The sequence below is a fragment of the Tetrao urogallus genome (assembly GCF_951394365.1).
Source record: "Tetrao urogallus genome assembly, chromosome: 1".
Classification (NCBI taxonomy): Eukaryota; Metazoa; Chordata; class Aves; order Galliformes; family Phasianidae; genus Tetrao; species Tetrao urogallus.
Genome location: NC_136813.1, coordinates 83,365,265 through 83,380,453, shown reverse-complemented (window position 1 = coordinate 83,380,453; position 15,189 = coordinate 83,365,265). Strand labels below are relative to the sequence as shown.

The 15,189-nt window shown below is 36.4% G+C and overlaps 1 protein-coding gene across 1 annotated transcript in view; it reads right to left on the bottom strand.

The window, feature by feature from the left end:
• Window positions 1-871: 871 nt before the first annotated feature.
• The window catches only part of USP9X (ubiquitin specific peptidase 9 X-linked), a gene marked incomplete at both ends in the record, with an annotated part of 71,935 nt that continues 57,617 nt past the window's right edge, over window positions 872-15,189 (bottom strand). Inside the window, 9 exons of the mRNA XM_079539686.1 lie at window positions 872-1,006; window positions 2,427-2,522; window positions 2,986-3,198; window positions 3,588-3,744; window positions 6,213-6,301; window positions 8,171-8,391; window positions 10,028-10,213; window positions 13,269-13,398; window positions 13,951-14,176. Of these exons, the coding sequence (XP_079395812.1) occupies window positions 872-1,006; window positions 2,427-2,522; window positions 2,986-3,198; window positions 3,588-3,744; window positions 6,213-6,301; window positions 8,171-8,391; window positions 10,028-10,213; window positions 13,269-13,398; window positions 13,951-14,176 (1,453 nt within the window). The remainder of the gene's footprint in view (window positions 1,007-2,426; window positions 2,523-2,985; window positions 3,199-3,587; window positions 3,745-6,212; window positions 6,302-8,170; window positions 8,392-10,027; window positions 10,214-13,268; window positions 13,399-13,950; window positions 14,177-15,189) is intronic.

Genomic DNA, 15,189 nt, shown 5'->3' with positions numbered 1-15,189 from the left:
CTGAAAACTAAGTGTTCTTTATCCCACCCAGAGACAGAACTGTCAAACATCAGATGTGAGGAACATATGTGAAACTGAAAACCACTTGTTTGTTTGTCACATTTTCCCTCCCCATTTTATAGTCTAGGTGTAAGAAGAAAAAGTTCTGAGCGATACAGTTGTCACATTGGGACAACTGCTGTCACTTTTTTCCCCCCTCGTTGGCTACACTAACTTGGTGTGAAGCCATGCTAAATGTTACAGCATAACTATAGCTTCAAAGTGATTAACCTAATACCAGAATGAAAAAGGCAATGAAAAAAGATCTAGAAACAATGTTACATCACCAATTTTCCACATCAACCAAATAATTAAAAGTTTACCAGCCATTACGTTGCTCATAGTAAAATCGACTCCAGTGGCAAAGAATTAACATGAAACTATTTTTGTGGTTGACATGGATAGGCTTTTTCATAAAGGAGTTGATCCAACTGCCGTGAGGCAGGCAACACTGGTCGCAGAGCGCAGCAGATATATCAAGAAATTATTTTTTGTTTTTTTTTTTTTGTAGATCTGTGAGTCTCATCAAGACAAAAAAAATGTTTCTTGCTTAAGAATTAACAGTCAAACATTAATATACTATATACACCTTTGCCATTTACACATTAGCATCAGGCCATTTATTACAAAACACTATACACTTTCCACTGCAGGCGGGTTATATATTGACAGCAATTTTCTGCAGATAAGACAGTGAATAGACTCTCCACTCCATGTTGATTAGGAATAGTTTTTCTAGTTTTAAATATTAGCCAGACACAGAGAAAGGTTGGACTGTAAGGCCTGGGTGCACAGTCTTGATGGAGCAAGTTAATTGATTATGTGCATTTCACTAATCTTTTGTCTGAGGCGGGGAAACTTCTTCACTGCCTTCATAGTTTTCTTGTGCTCGTTGGCCAGTTCGCTGAGGGTTGTTCATATGATGTGCTGCCGGGCCTGTATATGGCTGTCCATGCACATGGTTATTCTGGAACAAAGCATAAACATTTTAAAAGGACATTACATCGAATCTGCAGACCGTTCACTAATCAGTTACTGGGCTTTCACCTCTCGCTTCAAACTACTGAGGAGTATCTCTGAGCACACCCAACATTTGGTGTGGCAGTATTTGCAGGAACGTACACGACAGCGTCGCCGTTCCTCTGGATCACATCCTTCACTTACCTTTTTAACTAACACAGTGTAATTAGATTTTCAACTTGTAAAGATACAATGATGAATTAAACAGTCATTGTAGCTTTTGACTAAGGAACATTTACATGCAAAGCAAAAGCAAGAAAAATGGGCTGCCTGTGTGCTCTGGATATTGAGCTGTGCATATTTTATGACCAGATTCAATTGGTGTGCATGGTTGCCTTACGACAATGGAAAAAGCAGACCTGTATTTATGTAACATACACTGATGTACGGGAAAACTTTAATGTTACAGAATTGAACGAAATCTAGACCAGTCGTTTTCTCCAGATGCTCTGTCCCAACTTAAAAAGCTGTACACACAGCTGACAAATGAAAATACCTCATCTACCTATTGTTTTGCAGATTTTAACCAACTGTGGAGAAATCAGAAACATGAATTAGGAATTGTGTGCGTTAGTGAAAAATGCCACCTATTGCAAGGAAGTGAACACATCACACGGGTAACGGTGGGGTTACAATACGTGTCTGAACTCAGGAGCTCAGAAGGGAGTGGGAAAATCTGCACAACTTACCAACTGCTCTGCTGAGAACACCAAGTAAGGAAAGCAAGATGGAGGGAAAATGGGTTTGGGCAGGAGAGGAAATTAAATTAGCAGATTCAGAATAAATAAAATTAATTGGAACAAGAAAAATGGGAACTAAGTAGGGAACCTACTAATTTAGTCAGTCAAAATATCTGGTAATGATTTCTTTTAGATCTGTCTCTCCACTAAAAGTTTAACTAAGCAGCCATTCAGCGTGGAACAAATTTACATGTTGTATGTACTTAAAATTTGGAGATCAGTGTTCATTGCACACAGCAAAGATATCCACTTTTATGAAAGCTTTATCATCAACTCTAACCAAAAATCAGGCCTTGAGCTTGATTCTAAATTTAAAAAATGAGAAAAGCAACTCACAAAATATCAACACAAACAAATACCAGAATCTAATTTCGTATGCACAAGCCTGGGATGACATCTGTCCCCCTGCTGTTTCTATGGATGATTAATCTCTGATCTGGTAACATTAAAATTCTCTCATGAAAGTGATGGGAACACTGTTTCTGGCAAAATGGATCTGAATCTGTGTTTCTCCAGTGGTGATATTTGATAGTAACATGCTTCTGGCTAAACACCTGTAATGAGAGTTACCATGAATGCTAACGTTAAAAGCTAACCCAGGGCTCTGAGTAATTCTTAAGCTTTTACCTGTTGATACTGGGAACCAGGTGAATGGGGATACAGTGGTGCATCTTCAGGTGGAGAAGACTCATGTTCATCTGGAGCATCAGGATCATCTGGTTCCTGAAGTTTTAAAAACATTCATTTACTCAGGTAAAACAAATTAAGATTATTCTATTCAGAACCAATGCTTTGTGCAAGCGACCCTTTCAGGCATGCTCTAAGAAAAAACATTCCCCCCACCCCCAGTGCCACCTGTAGCTCGTATCTATACAAGCGATATAATATGTATAGATAATATATAATAATGATTTGTATTAGGGTTATGATGTATTTCTATTAAATTCCCACCTATCAACATAGTACTGGAAAAATAGACTGTAATCATTTGTAATCTACTTCAAACATTTAATTTCAATTCTAGACTAATACTTTAACTGACGGATGTCTGTAAAACCAGTGGATAGGAAGTGGATAAAAACATGAGTACACAACTAAAGCTAACAAAAGTATAACTCCTTATCAATCACTTGTTTATAGATATATTTACTCCAAGCTTTTAACCCATGCTGAAATAACTCTTTACCTCCTCTGGGCAGAGTTCACAAGCTTTTGCAAGAGTCATTCTAGCACTGTGTGATCTCTCTAGGAAGTAGCCATTTGATGTTTCATTGCTTTGTATAGGTGGAGACCAATTATTATAGGTGTATTGGGGATTGCCAGTGTATGGTCTACGCTCAAGCTCATCTCCAAGCCATTCTACTGCCCAGGTCCATTTTCTCTTCAAATCTCCGTTACTCTGCAGATACAAAGTTAACATTTAGAAATTATTTTCTCTGTACTTCAAGAAAAGAATACTTTTTCCTTTCAAGAGAAACCAACTTATATGCTGTCGTTCAAAACACTCATTTTTTCACAATATAAGCTTCAAAACTGAAGTATAAGAGGATCTGCAGTTGCATCACATGAACACAAGTATAATAAAAAAAACTCTGAATTCAATATACTGACCATCTGATATCAGAAGGTTTACATGAGTTTTTACTTGAAGGCCATAATTTTGTCAAGCCAGTGAAAACTGAATATATATATATATATATATATATATATATATATATATATATATATTTTTTTTTTTAAACAGACAGCAGGAAAAAAACAGCAGCAAGAGACAACAAAATTTATTACCTGAAGGATCTGGTAGGCTACAGGGCAGTTGCTGAAGAGGGCTACCATGCATTTTATACATTGGTAAGCTCTTTTCTGATAATGGTTCTTGGAGCGTTGAATGGTGTCAAACAGTCCATCCCTGTCATCTGGGATTCCCTTAAGCGCATTGTGAATCCTACAAAAATATTCCAGTATTTGGTAATGTTTAAGCCAGTCAACAGTTTAAGCTCTTTGAACAAAATAAAACCAATCACAGCAATGTTTTTTTTCTTGTGTTGTTTTTTTTTTTTTTTTTTGGTAAATTTTTTTTTTTTTTAATATAAACTGCATTTACAAAACAGTATTTTTAAGTTCGTTATGTTCCTACAGAGTTTGAAACAGTTAAATCCTTGACAGAAGGACTATGTTACAGTTACAGATCTTCAAGATAAAACCTTTTAGATGCAGTTTCTCTGAAGAGAGGTGAATGGTACATGCAAGTGCATAAGGGACTTGGACAATCACTGAAACCAAACACACATTCTCTGCCTTCTACTCTTCAGGGAGCAGATAAAGGAATTAACTGACACACTCAGTTTTTGCACTATTTCCCAATTTACTTAGTTTTGGTTTTGAAAAAAAATACTGGAGGAGAACACAGATCCTAGACTGTCAAAATCTCTAAGAGCTACATTCACTGTAGGACCAGCTGCTGACCTCTTTCCCGTTCAATTTCTGACAACAATCAGCAAAGTCTCCAGGCAGCTGACAACCTAGGCCTCACTCCATGGACTGCATTGCATTGCTCTAGCACATGTAGTGATGTGCAATAAAGCCAATGATGGGACTAGAAAACAAGTCTTATGTAGAGAGGCTGAGGGAACTGGGACTGCAGGAGGAAGCTGAGGGGAGACTTCATTGCTCTTCAACCAGACCACAGCAAGAGGAGCATGGGCTTCTTTTCTGAGCTGACATGTGGTCTTGAAAATCTTTTCCAACCTAGGTGATTCTTCTCTATTCAGTTCTATGACTCACCAAGAAAGTAAAATGAGCTTCAGTTGATTTAATGTATTGGCACATGGTAATATTATCATCCCCAAACTGGGGCATTAACTTGTCAAATCACGATGCCAAAGAATGGCAGCAGCCATCCCAGTAAGAGAATACAAGAAGCACTAAAGGATGCACACTGTTAAAGAACATATGATTCTAATTTTCTGGAAGTTATATGCATTAATATTTACTATGGACAGTTACACTGTTCTTGACAGCAAGAAATCAGAAGATGACTGCAGTTGGACACTCTATATTCCTCTGCTGCAGCCTAGCATGAATCCAATGAAAGCTGTTATTCTTGAGACTAGTCTTGAATACAAAATGATGTGTATCTTCAATATAATAAGAGCCACACCACATTCAACCTCTTTCATATCTACATTATTTCAAACATAGTGCTAATCTAAACAAGCTTGTTTGCCACCTACATTTTCACCATAGCCATGTTTTCTTTTACTTCAGACTTCCTAAAATATGCCCATCCTCCAGTGTTGGATGGACTTTGGACAGGACATCTGCTTAGAAGGAAGTACATCTAACAAACCGCTTTATATTTGCATTACATATCTATGCAAACATGAAAAGCCCACGTATGATGGGTACTCTCATCCCTTACCTTAGGAGTAATTCCAATAAAGAAAATGAAGAAACCCCTCCACCCTAGCTTTCGGGTTTTGGAGTGTGGTAAGCCAGATTACCATCCTCTCTAAATATCTTCTAGAGTAAGGCTAGGCAACTGTTGAAATCCTGAGAGTAGTCTACATCTACAGGGATGTATTTACGAGTTCACTCCAACAACTTCACTGTGGTAGACAGTTTTAAAGTCAAGCGTGCTCTTACTCAAAATATTTAAAATACGCATGGGACACATGGCTGCAAATTATTTAGTAAATCCAGTATTGCCAATATTCATCAATTATGAAACAGAAATTTTGAATTTTTTGTGTAGAATGCTGATTACATTTATTTTGTGCTACCTCACCTATTACTGTGTAAAACTTCTGAGGAACTGACTTCTAACCTCTCAGACAGTCAGACCATCATTTGCAATAATTACATTTTCCTAATCTTACCTTTCATAAGCCTCATTCCCTAGACATGAAAATTTGGTTTGAAACTGGGTGAATATTTAATATTTTACAAGATAAAATTCTACTGAAATGATATCACACAAAATATTCACATCTACGAAATCTGCTCTTCTCCCAGGTTCACACTTCACCCACGCCTTAGTATCATTCCTATGATTGCTACATGTATTAGTGAGGCCAGAATATCACTGAACCCTCTTAAAAAGAGATGCTTGCAGGAATCAGTCTAAGCAATCTATAGTAAATACCAGTATGTTTAGCTTAACTTCTCCTCTATATGAAAAATCTTGAATTTATAGGACTGAGTAGCAAATTTCTCAACAGTAAGGAAGACAGGTTAAAAAAATACAGATTCAAGTTGTCTTGAAATTTGTGATAAAAAGAGAAAAAAATGCTTTATTCCCTATCTTTTATTCTAAAACTAACCTCTTGAAAGGCTTAGCAGCAGAATCACTGGGAGAACTGGCTGCACCAAACACAGTGGTAACAAATGATGAAAAGATAGGTAACTACAAACCTGTGAGTTTGCCAAGAATCCTCAATTAATAAGATTTGCAGAAGCAGATCCAAGTAAGGTCGAAGCTCGTACGTGTATGAATATGCAACCTTAAAAAGTAAAAATGCAGAGAATACAAGAAAGCATTCTTCAAAGTATGTAGATTACATAGAGCAATACAATAATACAATTAATTTGAAGTGAATTTTATAGTAATGTATGGGATATTTCAAGATGCAAAGCACACTATTATTACTTTCAATGCTGGTAGCATCAGATTGTTTTCTAAATTCATGGTAGGTTTTGTAAAGGAGAAGTGTTTCATCATGAGTTTCTAACAACTGAAGTGCCAGGCATGATACAGAGGTAAGTTATCTTGAAAAGTACCTTTAGAAAAGTAAAATTACAAAATAGTATTTTCCACTAATATTGTTACTTCTGGTCAGTATGTTCAAAGTTATACTAAAACGGAAAATATGCAGCTAAGTAAAACATCAGTAAATTGACTTTCACTTTTTTTTTTCAAGAAGGATGCAGAAAAACTTCACATTTACATAGATAATGATTAGCTAACTAAAGTTAAAACAAACTTTATTTGGAGTGGAAAAGTGTGATTAAACTTATAAAAATTACAAAGGAAAAACAAAGCAGTTCCAAACAATGATTATTTCCTGAACCTGAAGCCAAATATGTTTTACAGACTTGTAGAAAAAAAAAAAGACCTTACATGCAGAGTCAAAATAAATAAAAGGGAGATTTTAGAAAATATCCCAAAGTTTGATGCTAATGAAACAAGCTGTTAGATGGATTATGAATGGAAAATGAACAAAACGCACTAAGGAGATCAACCTTGTCTATTTCTTTCATAGAATGGCTTCAGTTAGGAGGCACCTTAAAGGCCATTCAGTTCCAACCTCCCTGCCATGGGCAGATCAGGCTGTCCGAAGTGCCATCCACAGAGTGGCTGAACAATTCCTGGGTAAGTCATTCACACCTACTGCTTCACCATCCTCACAGTGAAGCATTTCCTCTTAACATCTACTCTAAACCTACCCTCTTCTAGCTTAAAACCAATAGATTATGTCTACCACTGCACTCATAGATAAGCAATTCCTCCCCACTGTTCTTGTTGGCCCCCTTTAGGTATTGGAAGGCTGCTCTAAGGTCTTCCCAGAGCCTTCTCTTCTCTAGGTGGAATAACCCCAACTCTCTTAGCCTGCCTTCACAAGAGAGGTGATCCAATACTGATTATCTCTGTGACCCTCCTCTGGACCCAATCCAATAGGTCCACACCATTCACCCTGCTGGCCACCTCTCTTCTGACTAAATCTAGGATATGTTTCGTCACCTGGGCTGCAAACACAAAATTCTTGGCTGAGCTTCTCATCCACCAGTACTCCCAAGCCCTTCTCCCACAGGGGTGCTCTCAGTCCATTCATTCTCTAGTCTACTTATATCCGAGACTGCCCTGACCCGAGTGCAGCATATTGCACTTGGCCTTATTAAACCATATTACGTTCCTGTCGACGCATTTCTCACATCTGTCTAGGTTCTTCTGGATGGCATCCATTCCCTGTGAAGTATCAACATGCACCATTCAGCTTGCTGTCATGTGCATTTTTGCTGAGTGTGCACTCAATCCCACTCTGACCACATCTCCAATTGCAATATTAAGTACTTTCAGTCCTAATATAGACCTCCAAGGGGCAAACGCAGAGCCCTGAGGTTCATCCTTAACCTTGTGCTCCTAACTCAAAAACATTTACTGCTTCCCTAAATTTATAAAAGGACTTCTCATAATACTATGCTATGATGCATACACCCAAGAGTAAAGAACACTGACAAAAGATACTACCTTAAGGGAAATTTCTTTATCAAGCATCTGTTCAGTATTCAGTAAGACAATTCCTATACATAAATACAGTATCTTGCATCACACGCGCTCATATGCTCATCCTTATCCTAACATTTGTTTTTACCTGCCAGAGAAGTTCACTTAGGACAGTGGAAGAGAACTGAGGATTCTCCCAACAGCAGAAACGAAGCAATTTGATGGTCTCTTCAGAATTGCTGCAATCTTCAATAATTTTCTTCACATAACTGGTTCTCACAAACAAAATGTCTGCTACGTTCTGCTGAAGTGCCATTATGGGTTGAGATAAATTAGGATCACCGTAGGGGTTGGTAAGTGGAGGATTACCTGCAACAAGCAGTTATTCTAGTGAACAAGATCTAAGTCACTGTAACTAATCAATAAACAACAGAAAGGGAAAAAAAAGAAAAAAAAAACAACACAAAAACACAACAGTCAATTTGCTTTGAAACATGCAATGGTACGAAATAACTTTCTGTTTGCAAAGCTGGACTCTTGCTGACCAAGATAAAGCTGCTACTCTCTGATAAAGTTATACTGTGACAACCAAAGCAGAATATCTGAAGACAGATTCATGTGCAAGAGAAGGAACTGCTGGAAGTTTTCTCAGTGAAAACCTCTTACTACTGAATCTGCTTCCAGGCTTATATAATACAGTTCAAATCCATCAAATTTAAGGACACGTTAAATCTACCATAGGAACAGCTGGTAGAAAACTCCCGTCTGAATCTACAGAGTGTAGACAGAATACTGTTCTTGAAAAAAATCAGAATTAACACAATTTCTTCAGTGGTGTTAATTTTGTACAAAGAAAGACTGTTCATTTGCTCCTGATGTTTATTGATGTAGCAGTGTTACATTTTTAGTTACTGAATATGAATAAAAGTCCGAAGGAGAACCTTCCTAGTGTATTATGCTAAATCAAAAAATAAATTAACTCTGCAAATAGTAATCATAATTAATAGTCATAAAATGTTCACATAAAACACATTTTTAGTATATTATGAATATAGTGAATATATTATTCATTTTCAAAAGCAGAATATCTTCTTGCTGTTATCATCAAATAATGTACTGGAAATAAAACCAAATCAAAGTTGCCAAATGGTTCTGCAGCTCATTATAGCACAATAAAATGTTCAGTTCATTAATTCTTACTATGGTACATTCTAGCCTATTGACTTTACTGCCTGACACATTGAGCCGTAATGAGTTTACCACTGAATAGCTTCTCTAGAGATTCCTAATTAGGTTTTCTAAAATATACTTAATATAGAACACATACAGATACAGGTTATAAGACAAGCTATAAAATTCATCTAACCCAATATTCTGCCATCATTTCTCAAAAGTAACTGCGCAGTGTCTTCAATCAGTGTGGATATTAATGATTTATTCTATGATAATTTCTAGCTGATTCATTTGTAAATCAAAGTGCTCGATTCTATTTGTCTTTCAGACTGCAAATGAGCACCAAGTGAGCTTTCAAGAGCTATCCAAAGCAACGTCTCTTCTCCAATAACCACTCAGCTACTTCAGAGCCTGGTACAGCTTCTTCCATGCACAGAGTAGTCTGTCCTGGTAGCGTGAAAGTCATTTATTATTTTATTTCCTACTCAGAATCAAAAGATCTTTATGCAAGTCCTTGTGATCAGTTTAAACTATTCTAAAATCTGTAATATTTTGCATCAACAAGTAACTACTTCACTATCTGTTTTCTTCTATCTTTATTTAATAAACCACGAAGTACAAACTCCAGAACTGATTTTTGTTTTACATGTTTTTAATATGTCAGTATCAAATCAATACTGTGTGCAAAAAAACTTCAAACGAAAGGAGCTGTTAAACACGGAAGGCAGGCGTTTTTTCAACTAGTTCATTTTATATATAGTAACAAAAGGTGCACAAAATACATTTATTAATATATCCAGTTGATCTAAGGAAAATGTAAAATTCACTATACCATTGATAGAAGACTGCATCCGCGATGACACGTTGCAACATCGGATCAGTTGGGACACAACAGTGTACAGCTTCCCCAGTTCAGCATACTGGTACTTAATTGGAGGGCCTGGACCTTCGTCCAGAGCCACAAGCATGAAGGTCGCAGGAACATTTAGTTTCAGAAGTTGTGTCTTCTCTGCTACACCTACAGAGTGAAAATTTTTTTCTTATTTCTAGCACTGACATACATTTTTCAGAAAAAAATACTATGCAGTTGGTAACTTCTCAGTTACTGGGTTTTAGTGTAGTTATTACCTATTCTGGAAAAGAAAATCAGTCAAATGTACACAAAATTATCTTCAGTGTGATCTTTTGTCAGCTGAACAAGAGTTGTAAATGACAGCAATTTCTTAACAGTACTCATTAGCACTTGAGTAATTAGCATTTGTGTTTATTTTGGAACAAAAAGTTTCTTTTTTTCCCCCCCCCCAGAGGTGATCATTATGTGGCCCAGGAGTAGTGTATTTTGTGATTTTTCCACTATGCCATAGATACATCAGTTACAAATTTAAGACATTTCCAACTGTGTCATACTACACAGTAAGTGCAAATAAGCATGACAAAAATCAGTTTAAGACAAAACAAAAACAAAAAAACCTGCAACACCAATCAATAACCCAACTAACCCAAACATCAATTGGTTTTACTGCAAAGGTGCCTTGCACATATCTACCATTACACGTGGTACATGCCCCTTCTGATCTTGTATACTGTTTCTCAGTTTAGCTGTAAGTCATGATTTCTCACACATTTGCAAATTTTTTTCTTATTCTAAAACAAATGAATCTTAGCTATCATCTCTGTAATAAGAGGAAAGAATCCAGAGAGCACCTTATTAGAGCTCTCTTATAGTACTTTTTTAGTTATGTTAGCTTCGTAATTACATTCTTTATAGAATGGGCCTCTCTTGCTTGAATTACTTCATCTCTCAAAACAGGAAATCTTATTCACAGTACTTAAAGAGTGTAGCAGGAAGGATGTACTGTAGCTTTTGGTGAATGCATGCTGTACATCCATACAGATGCCATCAGCTTGTACATAGTGTATACAAGCACAACTGGCTGACTCAAATTGCTTAATATTTCCATGTTTATCTTTGTGGGGTTTCAAATGCACTGAATGACATAAAAAAATCAGAAAAAATGAGTCAAAGCAGAAGAATTCCATCTCTTTTCTGTAACGACATTAAGTCCAGCCATAGTGGAATATCTGCCTAACAGAAAGATTTATCAAAATAAAATACAGTACAGGTGAAACTGAAGTAATTACCTAGAGTTACACTACAGACATAAAATTTAATTCCTTTTGTGATGACAGACAGTTTTAAAGAACTTCCAAAACTTTGTGCGTCATTTCTACACGGGAATATTAAAATAATTTAGTTTGGATTGATACTCTTGTTTAACATTTTAGGCACAAAGGAATCCAACAAAAACCTCAGACTTTTAGCCTGTATGAGGTGATAACCAGCAACAGCTGAGCGGCTCAATATATGTTGTAAAACGTTGTAGAATTCCCAAGGGAACAATCTCCTGACTTCATACTGCTTCGCAAAGGATGAGAATATTTTACATTACATACGAGGAAGAGTCCAACAGACTACTGCTATGGAATAGTACTGTATAATTTGTAGAAAATGCTGCACAGAAAGATGCTTGATTGCACAGGCTACCACATGAGAAATGGTCCCTGATAGAGAGTCCAAATAACTGGTAAAAGTAAAAAAAGTTTAGTGAGAAATTTACTCAGTCAGAAATTGCGACTACCCTCTTCAATCTGGGAGTGCAGAAGCAATATTTTATTCATTTAATTTGCATTTTACTCCTCTTAATTGCTCTTCCTGAGTGTAAAAGTATGAAGCACAATGTTTTAACTCACTTCAGAAACAGTTTATCATTGATTTTCAGTGTGAGGGTAATGCTATGTGAAAGCATAATACGGATTTTCACATTAATGTGAATGGAGCTAATTCAGTTTAACAGTAAGAATTACCTTCAGTTATAATTATTACTTCAGATACTATTTTATCAAGTTCTTAGCATACACGCTAACAACTTTCTTCTGGGCAAAGAACAAACACAATCCAGAATTTAAGTGTTTTTGTTTGTTTGTTTTCATACTTTTAAAATTGCACGTATTACTATTTTTGTAGTGCTGGACATAATCAAGACCCACAGCAAAAACAGTTGATGCTGCAGAGGCCATAGCCAGTGTTTCACAGCTACTGCTCCAAAACTGATAATCGCCTCACGTCAGTTGTATTACAGCATGCGTATGATGGATGAATCTTAAATACAGCACCTGCAAATACAGAGAAGTCCTACCAGCCTTGCATTCAAAGAAGCTAAACTTACGGGGAGATCACACTCAATTTCTAATTTAATTTTTCATCAGTAAATTTAGGACTCTAATGTTCAGGAAAAGAATCACTTTTCCAAGCTTGGGAGAATTTCACTTAAGCCTTCCTATATTGCAAAAACACCCTCTTTTCCTGCCAATGTTTATCTTGGATGAACGACAATACTTGATAAACTTAGAGTGGAATTTCCTGATTTTTGCATTCTTTTACCTCATATGATGCTTTAGTGAAAACATTCTGGCAAGCAATGATGCCTTAAGAACAGACATAGAGCTATTTCCTAAGCCTCCCAGAGGTTTTAAAGGGAAAGAGTGTTGCAGAGCTAATGTTTTGTGTTTGTAGCTGTGAAGTTCCTACTTGAACTAAACTGAAATTAACACTGAAAGGCTACAACTGGAACACACAGACAAAACATGACCAGCTGCATTACTCTACTTTAAGGAAAAATCATCTCTTTGTTTTCTGAACTTCCACCTTTCTGAACTTCTTCAGACCAAAAACGTTAAGACTCCCACATACTTCCTGGATCTCATGACCTCCCTGCGAAAAAGGTCTGCATGAAGAATAATTTATCTTCCTGTATTTTCATCCCCACAAGAACTCAAGACAGCTTCATAGCTTTAAGCTGCTTCAGTTGTCCTTCTGAAGACTGCAGGAAGACAGAAACCTCAAAACCCAAACAGGAGGAGCAAAGGTTCTCGAGAGAGCATTCACGTGACTTATTTAATCTTAACAATCTGCTTGAAACTGAAAAACTGGATTCTCATGCAATTACTTGGAAAACTAAAACATTAATAAAAAACATTATACTGCATCAGTACAGTGCATGTAATTGGCTTACCTAGATTGGCATACATCACAAACAGATTGAAATACTGCTGCAAATGCCGCCCATGTTCAGATACTTCTCTTCGAAGAAGATTTAGTACCGCTCTCAGTAAGTGATCACTTAAACTTAAGTTATCATAAGCCTATAAAAGAAAGTTGTACTATTAATGGTTGAACCTGAAGTTAGTTCATACTTTGTGATGACAGAAAATGTGTATCCACTAGTATACTAGTATTATACAGAGAATAATACTTGCTACACTGAATATCATAGATGCCTGAGAAATTATGCACACATAAGTTTTTAACTGAATTTTTTCTCCCATGGCAGCCAGGTTTGAATACTCTGAAAAGCTCCTACATGTCTTCTTTAAAATTCTAAATGGAAAACAAAGGTTCATTTCCTTTCACACTATCTAATTACCTACTTTTATTTTGTAGTATTGTACTTGCAACTAAATTCTAAGTTCTCCTTACTTAGTTATGACAGAGATTTAAAAATGAGGTGAAACTGAACCCCTCTGACAGCAACTCTCACACAAATTGGTCACGTAACGTTAAGTAGTGCAAAACAGGCTGTTGTACAGGGTTTACAGTTTTCTTGTAAACATCTACTCCGGAACTAGCTTTATATTAAATGCCATTAATAAAGATAAGAATACATTTTCAAATATTTCCATTAGAAAATTAAATACCTGACTGGAAGGTCCAGGAGAGGCAAAAGGTGAAGGACACGGTCCATCTTGCAACGAAAAATGTGCAATAAATACAATAAGTTTTGCAAATGCACCCCTCACTTCAGCACTAGGGCATTCCAAAAGGTACTCAGAGAAGCGGTTTGAAACATTGAAAAGGACATTGTGTGCAAACCAAAAGCGTACATTCTTGCTGTGACGGAGAAGAATGCATAATGCATCATACCTGAAACAGAAGATGATACAACTTAGAGACCATGACACTAATTAATGGATAGCTGTAGTCTTTTTATAGAACTTGAAAATATACAATAAAGGTGATCCCCACATATTTTTGCTCACAAAGTGTTTACAGTCAGATGAACGAGTTACAATCACAGATGATTCTGAAAAACCGAAATACTTTGAATTAAAAAAACCTCCAGTATTAAGCTGTTGTTATGGATGGTAGAAGTAAAACCACAACAAAAGAATTGCATTCCCTGTCCTCCCATCTACTACTAGATGCAGTCCTAAATAGGTAGCTCTCATTTCCTCTGTATTCAGACTGGGGGAGAGGCTGAGCAGCAAGACATGTGTAAGCTATGTATAAGACTACAAACTAAATACATAACATGTTAGGAATTCACATTCTCATTTAGAGATAATAAAAAAAAAACAAACAGTAAAGTGCCTGTTTTGGAGAGGACTCGTGACTGCTGTCCTCTCAGCAGCAATATTTCAATGCCTCTTGATCTCTTAAAATAACAGGTATAACTTAGTTTTGAAAGTTGCTGTTAAAGAAAAAGGTGAGGCACATGTTTGCCACATATTGAACAACTACTTTATAGCTGTTGGTAAACTACTCACAAATATGAGATTTTCTTCCTAGTTCTAACAGTACCCACATTCCTCTCCCCAGAACAAACTAACAGTTTAAACTAAAACAACTAAAATGCTGAAATAAAGCTGCATGGTTAATTATACTACACACAGTTTACATAGATTTGAATTACAGGCCTCATAGCAACGTATATAAGCACTCTGCTAATGAAATCTATAGTTTTAGAATCTGAAAGGAACAGTTTTAGAAATAAGAAATTTAGAAAGCAAATATAAGCTTCTTAACTGGGTTGAAAACAGTTCTGTTTAAAATTTACCGAACCATGAACAAAACTCTGAATTCGTATTATAATGTGTAACTTATTAGTCTTGCTCTAAAAAAGTAGAATCTAATGATAAAGGCAGGCAAAAGGGCAG